The sequence below is a fragment of the Monodon monoceros genome, unplaced genomic scaffold (genome assembly GCF_005190385.1).
Source record: "Monodon monoceros isolate NGI ecotype Baffin Bay Population unplaced genomic scaffold, NGI_Narwhal_1 Super_Scaffold_18, whole genome shotgun sequence".
NCBI lineage: Eukaryota > Metazoa > Chordata > Mammalia > Artiodactyla > Monodontidae > Monodon > Monodon monoceros.
In genome coordinates this window covers 148,670,845-148,684,121 of record NW_021703774.1, presented here as the reverse complement: position 1 = coordinate 148,684,121, position 13,277 = coordinate 148,670,845, and the positions used below count along the sequence as shown (strand labels likewise).

Sequence of the window (13,277 nt, the reverse complement as noted above, 5' to 3'; positions counted from 1 at the left end):
ACATAGTTGACATTTGCATTTTAGACACACAAAATATCTCATTTTATATGTCCAACAATTATGATTTCATTTGCTTTAAGTTAGTGGAAAGTTAAAAAGGATCACATTCTGTTAAGTATGTTTCTGGGATAAGAATGAGTTTCAGAACAGTTTTTATTTACACTTTAGATAGATTTTTAAAAATTTTTATTTTTTTAAATTTATTTTTGGCTGCATTGGATCTTTGTTGCTGCGCGCAGGCTTTCTCTAGTTGCGGTGAGCAGGGGCTACTCTTCTTTACGGTGCATGGGCTTCTCATTGTGGTGGCTTCTCTTGTTGCAGAGCACAGGCTCTAGGCATGCGGGCTTCAGTAGTTGTGGCATGGAGGCTCAGCAGTTGTGGCTCGCGAGCTCTAGAGCACAGGCTCAGTAGTTGTGGTGCACGGGCTTAGTTGCTCCACGGCATGTGGGATCTTCCCGGACCAGGGCTCGAACTCGTGTCCCCTGCATTGGCAGGTGGATTCTTAACCACTGCGCCACCAGGGACGTCCCATTTTTTATAGATCTTTAGTTCAGGTCTCAGAACAGGCCTTTTGAATGTTGATATCTTAAAATATTACAGTTAGCTTATTCATTCACCAAGTTTGATCACCTATTGTATACATGCTGTTTGGGTTTTTCTGTATAGTCAGAAGATTGATAATAAGAGTGTTTAGATTTTCTCTTGGTCCCTTTCCTCTGATAATTCTACTGCTTATCAGTTACACGGACAAGAAAAAAAATGAATAAGGAGAATAGCTGTTAAATAGAAAATAGATTGCTATTTATTGTTTTCTGTTGAGGTTCCCAGTAAATGGCATCCTTTTGTAAATATAGGCAGGTGGAGGCTAAATTATTGCCCTTATTATTATTAAAAGTTGTTAGAGGACAGGGCCAAATAGTTGCAAAAGGATCCCAGAATTAGGCAGGTCCCAGTCCAGATAAGGCTCCAGGAGTGAAGAATGCATGACCTTTGTAGATAGGCCCAAGCCCCAGAGGGAGAAGATGGAGTTGCATTGAATGTCCCCAATTTATTTTCCCCAACGTACTAATCAAATATATCCCTCCCACTCCAGGAGTTAACAGTACTCAATTTCTTTTCACATAGAAAAAATCAAGAAATGGGGAGAAGCACTGTTTACCTAATATCCCATGGTATCCTATATATTCAATAAAGATTAAGTTAAGTACCCACTATCTGTAAACTCTGAATGGGTATAGGTTACCTACATATGTAAGGAATTTTTCTGAGAACCACAGTATAAGTGGTGGGCAGCCTGTTGCCTGCTTACTTCTGCAACTGGCCCTTACTAATTTCAGGTCAGCAGATTTAGAAAGCCTCCTTTATAGCTCCATTGCCCTTGCAGCCCAGATATCAACATATTTGATGCTAGAAAGCAGTGACTATCATTTCATTAATTGCCTTTTTTCAATAACATAGTAATCAGAAGCATAAAAGTACAAAGTGTTTAGCCTCCCAAGTAACTCAATAAATGCTTTTTGGTTTAGTTTTTTGAATTAAAAAAAAAAGTGTATAAGAATTTTATTTTTCCTGCCACAAATTCTTGAATTTTGTAACCCCGTCCCCACCAAAAAACAGTTATTACTGAAGTACGTAATAAGTGCCAGTTGTTGACACTTCTGCCTGGCATGATCGGCAGGGAAATGAGCAGGTCCTCCCACCCAGGTGTCAAACACCTTTCTACCTCAGGTCACCCCAGCAGCCTACCACAAAACATAGGGCTGGCAAGACCAAGCCCAGCCCCACTGATGGTTCCTGACTTGAGCCCCAGTGCCCACAAACCACCCCTGCTTCCAGTGGTGATGGCAGCAGCCCACAGCGCTAAAGACCTCAGGCCCATCAACCTTGGAGACCCCCCTTCCACTGTACTAGAGTGGTTCCAACTAGAGGAAACCCAGAGCTACCATCTGGTATCAGCCAGTTTTTCCAGCTGACCTGTGCCCTACCCAGCACCCTCCTTCCCCCCCTTAATTCATGACATCAAGGCACTGGCTTTTCCCCATTTTTCTTGAGACTCAGGAGGGCCAAAGCAGCAGCCTTTTGTTCTTTTTTTTCTCTCCCCTACCAAGGGTTGAAGGAAGAGATCCATCCTAATTGTTCAGAGGTACTAACTTCCTCCCCTAAATCAAGCTGAGAAGGAACCAGCCAGCTTTTACTTCTTCCTGGTGGTTTTTCTTTCCCACCCCAGTTCATTTTTTCCCTTCTACCACCTACCTCTGAAGCCATTTTATGAATTATCATGTACCACCTGAGCCTTCAGTAAAAACAAAAACACTCTCTTCTGTTAAAAAAGAAAACAAAATTTTTAGCTGGACCTTAAATGTTACCATTTTTTACATGTTGAAGTATATATGAGGTAAACTGTCATGATGTTTGCACCTTACTTTTAAGTGGCTGAGAAAAAGAAAAGCTAGATAAAGAAATATGGCAAAACAGTTCAATTGTTGAACCTAGATGGAGGAGAGGGTATATGATTAAACATTTTTTTTGTATTAAAATGTTTAGAAAAAATAATATACAGAAGGGATCACAGTTGGGAGTGAGACATCTTAGTGTACACTTCATTGTGTCATTTTAAATATTGAAATGTATGGATGGATTTCCTTTTTAAAAATACAGTTAAGTATTGATTTTAACATAACTTAAAATGATTTTTAAAATGCAAGTCTGATCTGTGTGTTAAAAATTGATATAATGGTTTAACTGTGGCTGTAATATGTTGAGTAAAATAGTTCTACCTCATAGAAATAATAGCTACGATTTATAGATTGCCTGCTATGTTATGGGCACAGTATTAGTGCTTTCTATCTCCTGTAATCCATTAAACAGGCAAGAGATTACACATGCCCAAGGCCGTGTAGTTAAAACTGTGGAGGCAGGATCTGGGCCCAGATGAGGAGATATCTAAAAGTTTTTGATTGATTAAAGTGATAACCATTGGTTGCTAAATACATGGTTTTATTAAACATCTGTAATATATAAAGCATTGTGCTTAGCGCTGTAGGGAATACAAAAGTTAACAAGGCATGGTATTTGTACACAAATTGCTGACAGTGTAATAAGGGGGATATCAGGGACAAATAATAGCAAGTAGTATTGAGCATTTACTCTGCCTGGCCCTGTGCTTCGTGTCTTACTTGCATTCCGGTATTTCATTTATGATTCTTTCATCTCTTTGGGGTAGATATTACTAACCTTTTCATAGATGAAGAAACTTGAGGCTCAGATAGGTCTACTAATTTCCAAGGGCTTCACAGCTAGTATATGTGAGAGTCATGATTCAGCCTCAGTTTTGTGATTCCACAACCTGAGATCTTAACCTTCATACACTCTCATCATTTATTATTGTACTTAAAGAGAAAACTAAGTGTGGCAAAAGAAGTAAAATGCGGTGGGAATTTAGAAGGGAGTGGCTTGTATAGATAACGTGCCTGTTTTCAGGTGTGAGATTTGTGAAAATGCATACAGGTTGGTAGAGCAGATAAATAGAGCATAATCTGATATTAGGCAGCTTAGGATGTAGGGGACAGATGTGGCAGGAAATAATATGGAGGAACTAGGTTGGAGAGAATTTTAAAAAGAATTGCTAGGACACAGTAACTAAGTTGATTTCCTTAGGAAAGGAGTTGGCAAGGAAGGATAATGCCAAAATTTCATTTCTTTATGATTGAGAGAATACCATTACTGAAAATAGAAGTAAGGAACAAGGAGCTATTTGAGATATGATTGTGAGTTCATTTTGTGGGATTTAGTGCTTGTGGGACTAAAATAGAGAAAAGTCCAAATGCAAATGATCTATTTTCTGTCCATGCCTTTTGACCTTGACTGTGTATTAGAGTATCTATGGAATTTAAAACCAAAACACACACACACCCCCAAGGTCCAGGCACTACCTGCTAAATCAAAATCTCCAGGGTTGGAGGTCTGGAATACAGACCTTTTTGAAGTGCCACAGGGAACAGGCACCTTCCACCTATAAGTGCTGGGAGTGTAAATTGGTACAATCTCTGGAGATTAATTTGGCAGTAATTTCACTTCTAGGAATTTTTGCTGTAGATACAGTTGTGCATGTGTGAAATGGCCTTTGTACAGGACTGTAGATTGTAGCATTATTGACAGTTGTCAAAGATTGGAAACAACTTGCAAGTGTATCAGGAGGGGATTGGTTAAATTAATTATACCCCTACAGTGGAACAATACTTATTTGTTAAAAGTATTGAGGTAGCTCTCAATGTACAGTGATGTGATAGAATGACCTGTATGATATAGTAAGTGGGAAAAGAAATATGTCTTCTGTACTAAGAATGTTTCTGGAAGGATAAACAAAAAATTGGAAATGATTATTGTTTCTTGGGGAGAGAGACTAGGGGACTGGAGTCAGAGTAGGAGGGAGACAACTTTAACTGTATACCTTTTGGTGTGCCTTTTGAATTTTGTGTCGTTTGCATATATGGTGTTACCCATTTTTTTACAAAAGAGAATTTTTAAATCTCTACAGTTGATTCTGATATGTAGTTAAGATTGGGCCAGTGGTCTCTCCCTCCCCTCCCCACCGTCCTGGTGGTTTATCATTAATATTAATGATTTCTATTCCACATGTGGCCTGTAGACCTAGTAGCATGGCTATTACCTGCGAGGCTTATTAGAAAAGCACAGTCTCAGGTCCCATCCCAGACATACTGAATTAGCATAGGCATTCTACTACAATTCCCCTGGTGGTTCAGAAGGCACTTTTGAGTTTAAGGAACACCGTTTTAGGTGAACCACCTAAAGCAGTTTGTTTGCTTGCCACTCATCTTGACATGTATATTCCCACCTCTGTTCTTTAAATAATACTGCGTAACGATGCCACACACTTGTTAAGTATTTACTATTTGTAAATCGAGGGCTTGTCCAGAACACTGTACAAATCTATGTTCAGGTGCTTAATATTGAGTACTGCTCAGAGCAGCATTTTCCAAAGTGTGTACTGAACCAGGAACGTAGATTTTACGTTGTGCTAATGATATGTGTAAAAGGGTTCTCTGGTCAAATCAGTTTGGGAAACCTTGGGTTAAATAAAAGTGAACAGTTTTCTTCATTGCAGGACTGTTCAGAGATTTGACCAAGGAATCCTTTTTTTTTCTAGGACTATCTCTCAGGTCTTTTGGTCGGTGGAACACACTTTGAGAAATGCCTGGTTTAGAGGAAAGACCACCACTGGCTTTGGAATCCTTGGCAAGTTACCTAATTTCTCTGAGTATTAATTTTCCTAACCTTAAACTGGGGATAACAATACTTGCCTTGGTGGTGGTGTGAAGAATAAATGAGAGGTATATAAAAACAGTCAGCTTAAAGCTTGGTATCTCATAAGTGTACAAGTGGTAGTTGTTAATATTACACAGGATACTTGCCTTTTTGCCTTGTACTTAAGTTTATAGTTCATTTCATTGTTCCTTACTATCCTTATAAGAAAGTGAGGGAGGAGAAGGTGAAAGAATGAATTTTGATGAAATGTTAGTAGTAGCTTTTTTAAAAGGTATGGTGTTCAAAATAAAACTACTAAGTAATGTGGGAATAATTAGCAACATTAATTTATTTTGCTCTTTGCTCTGTTAGATGAGTACTGAGATCAGAATAAACTTCCAGTTATATCAGCTGACTTTTTGTCCACTAAAAACAAGCAACAACAGAAGATATCAAACTTTCATCTTTACAACCTTGACATGTTAATGTGGTATGTTATCAAACTGTTTTATTTTTCCTTTTTTCTAGTCAATAAATTGATTGCACAAGAAGGACCTTTCTTTCTGCAAATGCGAATAAAACATTTGTTGAAATCTAACTGCATCCCCCAGGCTACTGCTTTATCAAAACTATGTGCAGAATCTAAAGAAATTTCAAATGTGTCATCTTTTCAGCAAGCCTATATGACATGCTTATGTTCCATTCTTCCTAATGAAGATGCTATTAAGGAGGTAAGTAAAGCAAATAACTGCTGTTGTCATTCACACTATGAATTTAATAGATTTTAATAATTGTATGCCAGGCTGAAATTCCCAAGACTCATTTTTTTTCAGGCTATGAAAAGTACCATTTTAATTGTATATTTAACTGTTCAACAGATTGGATATAAAGTTATGTCTTGTAGGTGGATTTGAAAAGTAGATAATTAAAGAATATGCAGATGAATGTTTATATATTTGGGTGATGGTTTGCTTTGAAATCTTTAAATATGAAAGTTGCTTTTTCTTCTTAAACTAATGATTTCTCTCTGGGAAATGTGGAAATTATTAATACTGGTGTCAAGAGATAAACTAAAGAGAATGGCAGTTAACTTTATTTAAGTTAGTTTATATATTTAACTCTGTAAGCAGAAAGGTGTAGGACTTTAGAAGCCATGAATACATTTTGAACAATGATTAAGCAGACAAACCGGGTTTTTTTTTTTTAACCTGAATCATTGTTTTCCTTAGAAAAGTTGGAATTAGTTTTCTCTAAGAGTTTTTGATAAATTATACAGAGAAAATGAGGAATTCCAAGGCTATATTCCATCATCTACCTTTAATTCTCTTACCTGCCATTCAGGTCTTACATATAGATTCTCATTTTACCTTTACACTGAACTTTCTTATTAAATGTAGGAATCCCAAGGATCTGGTTCTATGCTATAGTAATTCTTAACCTTTTATGACAATTTCAGCTGTAAATATCTTACTCTCCAAATGAAACTCTCCACCTTTCCACTTCACTCCCTTTAATATTCAGACTCCACCAGGACCAACAGTCTATCAGTCTGATCAGCTTTTCACTCTCCTTGCTCTGCTTTTCCATCGTCAATCATTATTAGCACTCCTTTGCATACACCCTCGATTCCTCTGCTGGTCTCTCCCTTAATTGTACTTCTTTGACTAACCTGTATCCTCATTATCCCTTCATCTCCACCTGTTTTGTATCTTTACCTGCACCAGTGGGGCCAAACTTAGGTGGAGAATAACCTGGCAACTGATTTTACTTTAATTCAGTCACACTGTGTTTCTTGAGTTCATTCACTCTCCTACTCCCTTAGATTACTATTTCGTGCTTTTTCCTTTTTCTTTAAACCTATACTACAATACCTTCTGTCCCATCTCTGTCTCCACTGATGAACTTTCTTCCTATTTCTCTGAGGAAGCTGGGACAGTTGGAAGAGAATTTCCATGACATCTATTCACCTACCTGCATTTATTGCATTTACACCTTCTCTTCTGTTACTAAGGATAAACTATATCTGTTTTCCCCTGCTAAGGCCAACAATCCCCTTGACTTCAGTATCAGATCCCGTCTGCGCTTGCCCCCTCAAGTATAGTGCTGCAGCAGTTTTCCCTTTCTCTACTGCATTTATCAATTTCCCCCTCTGCTGTCACTATCTCATCAGCATTTATGCTGTTATTTCTTCCATTTTTAAAAGAGAAAGACTTCTTCTTCCAGCTACCACCCCATTTCTCTCCTGCCCTTTCAGTGTAATTTCTTGAACCATCGTCTGAATTTACTGTTTAACATTTTTCTCCTTGAACGTATTCTAATATGGCATTGACTTGTGCCAGCCCACCACATCACTAAATCCACCTGCAAAAGTAGTTCTAAGAGGGAGGTTTATAACATCCTCAGGAAACAAGAAAAATCTCAAATAAACAACCTAACCTTACACCTAAAGGAACTAAAACAAAAACCAACAAAACCCAAAGTTAGTAGTAGGGAAGAAATTGTAAAGAATCAGAGGAGAAATAATGAGGGACTTCCCTGGTGGCATAGTAGTTAAGAATCTGCCTTCCAGTGCAGGGGATGCAGGTTTGATCCCTGGTCAGGGATCTAGATCCCACATGCATGCCGCAACTAAGAGTTCATGTGCTGCAGCTAAGAAGCCCACGAGCTGAAACTGAGGAGCCCACCTGCAGCAACTAAGACCTGGCACAACCAAAATAAAAATAAATAAATAAATGAAATGGAGATTAAAAAAACAATAGAAAAGATCAGTGAAACTTTCAATGAGCTGGTTCTTTGGAAAAAAAAAACAAAATTGATAACTTTTAGCTAGACTCATCAAGAAAAAAAGAGGGCCCAAATCAATAAATTCAGATATGGAAAAGAAGTCACAACTGATACCAGAGAAATACAAAAGATCATAAAAAATTACTACAGACAGCTATATGCCAATAAAATGGACAACCTGGAAAAAATGGACAAATTCCTAGAAATTTACCATCTCCCAAGACTGAACCAGGAAGAAATAGAAAACATGAACAGAGTAATTACCAGTAATGAAATTGAATCAGTAATTTTAAAAACTCCTAACAAACAAAAGTCCAGGACCAGATGGCTTCACAGTTGAATTTACCAAACATTTAGAAAAGAGTTAACACCTATCCTTCTCAAACTGTTCCAAAAACTTGTAGAGGAAAGAATACTTCAAACTCATTACATGAGGCCAGCATCACCCTGATACTAAAATCAGATAAAGACAGCACAAAAAAAGAAAATTACAGGCTAATACCACTGATGAACATACATGTAAAAATTCCCAACAAAACATTAGCAAACTGAATTCAACAATACATTAAAAGTATCATGCACCATGATCAAGTGGGATTTATCCCAGGGATGCACGTATGGTTCAGTATTCACAAATCAATCAGTGTGACACACCACATTAAATTGAAGAATAAAAATTATATGTTTATCTTAATAGATGCAGAAAAGGCTTTTGGCAGAATTCAACATCCATGTATGATAAAAACTCTAAAAAAGTGTGTATAGAGGGAACATACCTCAACATAACAAGGGCCATATCTGACAAGCCCACAGCTAACATCATACTCAGTGGTGGAAAGCTGAAAGCATTTCCTCTAAGATCACGAATGAGACAAGGATGTTCGCTCTCACCACTTTTATTCAACATAGTATTGGAAGTCCTAGCCAAGGCAGTCAGACAAGAAAAAGAAATAAAAAGAATCCAAATTGGAAAGGAAGTAGTAAAACTGTCACTGTTTGCTGATGACATGATATTATATGTAGAAAATCCTAAAGACACCACCAAAAACTAGAAGAGCTCATCAATGAGTTTGGTAAAGTTGCAGGATACAAAATCTGTTGCACTTCTATACACTAACGTGAACTATCAGAGAAATTAAGAAAACAGTCCCATTTACAATTGCATCAAAAAGAGTAAAGTACCTAGGAATAGATCTAACTATGGAAGAAAATACCTGTACTCCAAAAACTGTAAGATACCAGTGAAAGAAATTGAAGATGACACAAACGGGGAAAGATATACTGTGTTCGTGGTTTGGAAGAATTAATATTGTTAAAATGACCATACCCAAGGCAATCTACAGATAAAGTGCAAACCCTATCAAATGCCAGTGGCACTTTTCATAGGACTAGAACAAAGAATTCTAACATTTGTATGGAAACATGAAAGATCCCGAGTAGCCAAACCAATCTTGAGAAAGAAGAACAAAGCTGGAGGTATCATGTTCCCTGACTTCAGATTATACTACAAAGCCACAGTAATCGAAACAGTGTGGTACTGGCACAAAAAAAGACATCTAAATCAATGGAGCAGAATAGGGAGCCCAGAAATTAACCCACACTTATATGGTCAATTAATCTATGACAAAGGAGGCAAAAATATACAGTGGAGAAAAGGCAGCCTCTTCAGTAAATGATGTTGTGGCGCATGGGCTTAGTTGCTCCATGGCATGTGGGATCTTCCCAGACCAGGACTCGAACCCATGTCCCCTGCATTGGCAGTGGATTCTTAACCACTGCGCCACCAGGGAAGCCCCATCAGGGAACTTTGAATCGAAACTACAATGAGGTATAACCTCACACCTGTCAGAATGGCTGTTATCAAAAAGACAACAAATAACAAGTGTTGGCGAGGATGTGGAGAAAAGGGAATGGTGGTGGGAATGTAAATTGGCACAGCCACTATGGAGTCAGTGTGGAGGTTCCTCAAAAAACTAAAAATAGAACTACCATACGATCCAGCAGTTCTACTCCTGGGTATTTATCTGAAGAAAACCAAAACACTTATTAGAAAAGATATATGCACCTCTATGTTCATAGCAGCATTATTTACAGTAGCCAAGATGTGAAGCAGCCTAAGTTGATGAATGGGTAAAGAAGATGTGATATATATATATATATATATATATATATATATATATCTCACATTGTGTGTGTATACATATACATATATGCAATGGAATATTACTCAGCCATAAAAAGGAATGAAATCTTGCCTTTTGCACCATGGATGGACCTAGAGGGTATTATGCTAAGTGAAATAAATCAGACAGAGAAAGACAAATACTGTATGATTTCATTTATATGTGAAGTCTAAATAAACAAAACAAGTGAACAAACTTAAAATAGAAACAGAGTTCTAGATGCAGAGAACAAACAGGTGTTTGCCAGAGGAGAGTGGGCAGGGAGGAGGAAAGAAATAGATGGGTGAGATTAAGAGGTACAAACTTCCAGTTGCAAAATATATGAGTCATGTGTATGAAATATATAGTATGGGGAATATAGTCAATAACTATGTAATATCTTTGTATAGTGACATAGCATAACTAGACTTATTGTGGTGATCAGTTTGAAATGTATAGAAACATTGAATCACTGTGTTGTGAAACAGGAACTAACATACTGTTGTAGGTCAATTATACTTCAAAAGCAAACAATGTCATAGAAAAAGAGATCAGATTTGTGGTTACCAGAGGTGAGGAGTGGAGTGAAGGGGAGTTGGATGAAAGTAGTCAGAAAGTACAAACTTCTAGTTAATAAGTAAGTACCGGGATTGTAATGTACAACATGATAAATATAGTTAACACTGCTCTGTGTTACATATGAAAGTTGTTAAAAGAGTCAAGCCTAAGAGTTCCCATCACAAGAAAAAAGTTTTTTTTCTATCTCTTTAATTTTGTGTCTGTACTAGATGATGGATGCTCACTAAACTTATTGTGATAATGGCCTCAAGATGTATGTAAGTCAAATCATTATGCTGTACACCTTAAACTTATACTGTGCTGTATGTCAATATTATCTCAATACAACTGGAAGAAAAAAATCCAACGATGACTTCCGAGTTTTCACCTTACTCCATCTGACTTATTAACTCTGTCTTTTAAACTTTTAACAGATTTTTCCACTTGGCTTCTAGGGTACTATACTCTGTTGGTTTTCTGTCTACCTGGCTGATTGATCTTTCTCATTTCTACTTGCTCTTCCTCCTCCTCCCTCTGATGATTGAATGTTATATTACTCTAGGACTCTTTTTGTGTCCTCTCTTTTCTATTTACACGTATTCCCTTGGTGATCTCATTTAGGCTCACGGTCTTAAATGCCAATTATGGCCTGAATCCCAGATGTTTTATCTCCAGCTCAGTCCTCTCCTCTGAGCTCCAGACTCATATATTCAACTGCCTAATCACCATCTCGACTTGCATGGCTAATGGCATCTTAAACTTAACATGTCCATAACTAAGCTCCTGATATTCCTGGTATTAGGGCTTTGTTTTGTTTTTATGAGCTTTCCTCTAAATGAAGTCAATTGTAAAACAACTATATTCCAATAAAAATTAATTTTAAAAAAAGACAATAGTTAAGAAATAAAAATTAATATAAGAATAAGAATAAATATAAATGAAGTCAATTGCCTTCCAACTATATTCTCATTGTTGGAGGGGGAGGAGGTGGGTAGAGAATAACCAGCTACCACTTTTTTGAGCTTTTACCATGTATTAGGCACTATGCTAAATGCTATGTATACACTGTCACATTTAGTTCTCACAACTCTTAGGTAGCTCCATTTTGGTGAGGAAGTGAGGCTCAGATTAAGTAATATGTTCATGGTCATAAAACTTAAAGTAGATAAGCTGAGATTCAAACCTGAGTTTGGTGTACTAGCACTAATATTATATTAAAGATATAGGATGAGAAATACTGTTCTAGGTGGTGTATACCTAAGTGTCTGTATGTCATATGCTGTCTTAGGCATTGGAGATACAAAGCTGAATCTAGAAGCCTTTGAACTGGTGTACTTGCTTTCACTCTTGCCTTCTACATTTTATTTTTCCCCAAAGTAGCCAGAATAATTTCTAAAACTTAAATCAGGCCATGTCACTTCCTTGATCAGAACCACTCAATAGCTTTCTGTCTTTCTCAGAATAAATCCAGAAGTCTTTATATTCTGTGTGCCGTGGCCCCTGGCTACTTGTCTAACCATCTCTGACTATATCACTTTTGTTTTTTTTTTTTTTTTGGCGGTATGCGGGCCTCTCACTGTTGCGGCCTCTCCCATTGTGGAGCACAGGCTCCGGACGCGCAGGCTCAGCGGCCATGGCTCACGGGCCCAGCCGCTCCACGGCATGTGGGATCTTCCCGGACCGGGGCACGAACCCGTGTCACCTGCATCAGCAGGCAGACTCTCAGCCACTGCACCACCGGGGAAGCCCTCTGACTATATCTTGTACAGCTTAATGCTCACTCCTCTCCAGCCCTCTTGTCTCTACTGTTTTTTGAACAAGCCAAACATATTCCTACCTTAGAGTTTTGCGTTAGATCACTCCCTGGAATGCCCTGCCACAAGATAGTTTGGATAGCTCATTCCCTTACATCATTCACAACTCTCCTTCATATTGCCATATCAGAGAGTCCTTCCTCACTGTCCCACCTAAAATAATACCCTATCTCCCCCTACGCAGTCTTGTTTTTCTTTAATAAATATCTCCTGTCAATTATTATAAATATATACAAATCCATCTAAAATGGCCCCCATCACTCTCTGCCCCCTTACCTACCTGTTTTTATTTATAGTACATACTACTATTTCTGGACATAATATTTGCTTATTCTCTGTTTCCTCCCACTAGATTGAAAACATTGTAAGGACAGGGACATAAGTTTGTCCATTGCTGTATCTCTACATCCTAGACAAATACGTAGCCACATAGCAGGGACTAAATATAAGCCTGTAAATTTATTTGTTTGCAATATTGGGAAGGGTAAGGAGATGGGAGACTGCTTACCTCTAATAACAGCTGCACTGTCATGTGTTTGGGAAGCTTAATCAGAATAAGATGGAGTAATGGTTATTCTCAGCACCTGATATATGCCAAAAGAATTCAGGAGAAGCAAAAATGCTAGACCTTGGATTTGATTCCTCTCTCTCTCAACCTTTGTTTATTTAAAACCTGTTTTGTTTTTAGCATTGT

At 37.8% G+C, this 13,277-nt stretch overlaps 1 protein-coding gene across 1 annotated transcript in view; it reads left to right on the top strand.

Moving 5' to 3' along the window:
• Positions 1–13,277, top strand: part of RLF (rearranged L-myc fusion) — an 80,054-nt gene that overhangs the window by 37,069 nt on the left and 29,708 nt on the right. The window contains exon 5 of the mRNA XM_029228607.1: positions 5,794–5,996. Coding sequence (XP_029084440.1) covers positions 5,794–5,996 — 203 coding nt within the window. The remainder of the gene's footprint in view (positions 1–5,793; positions 5,997–13,277) is intronic.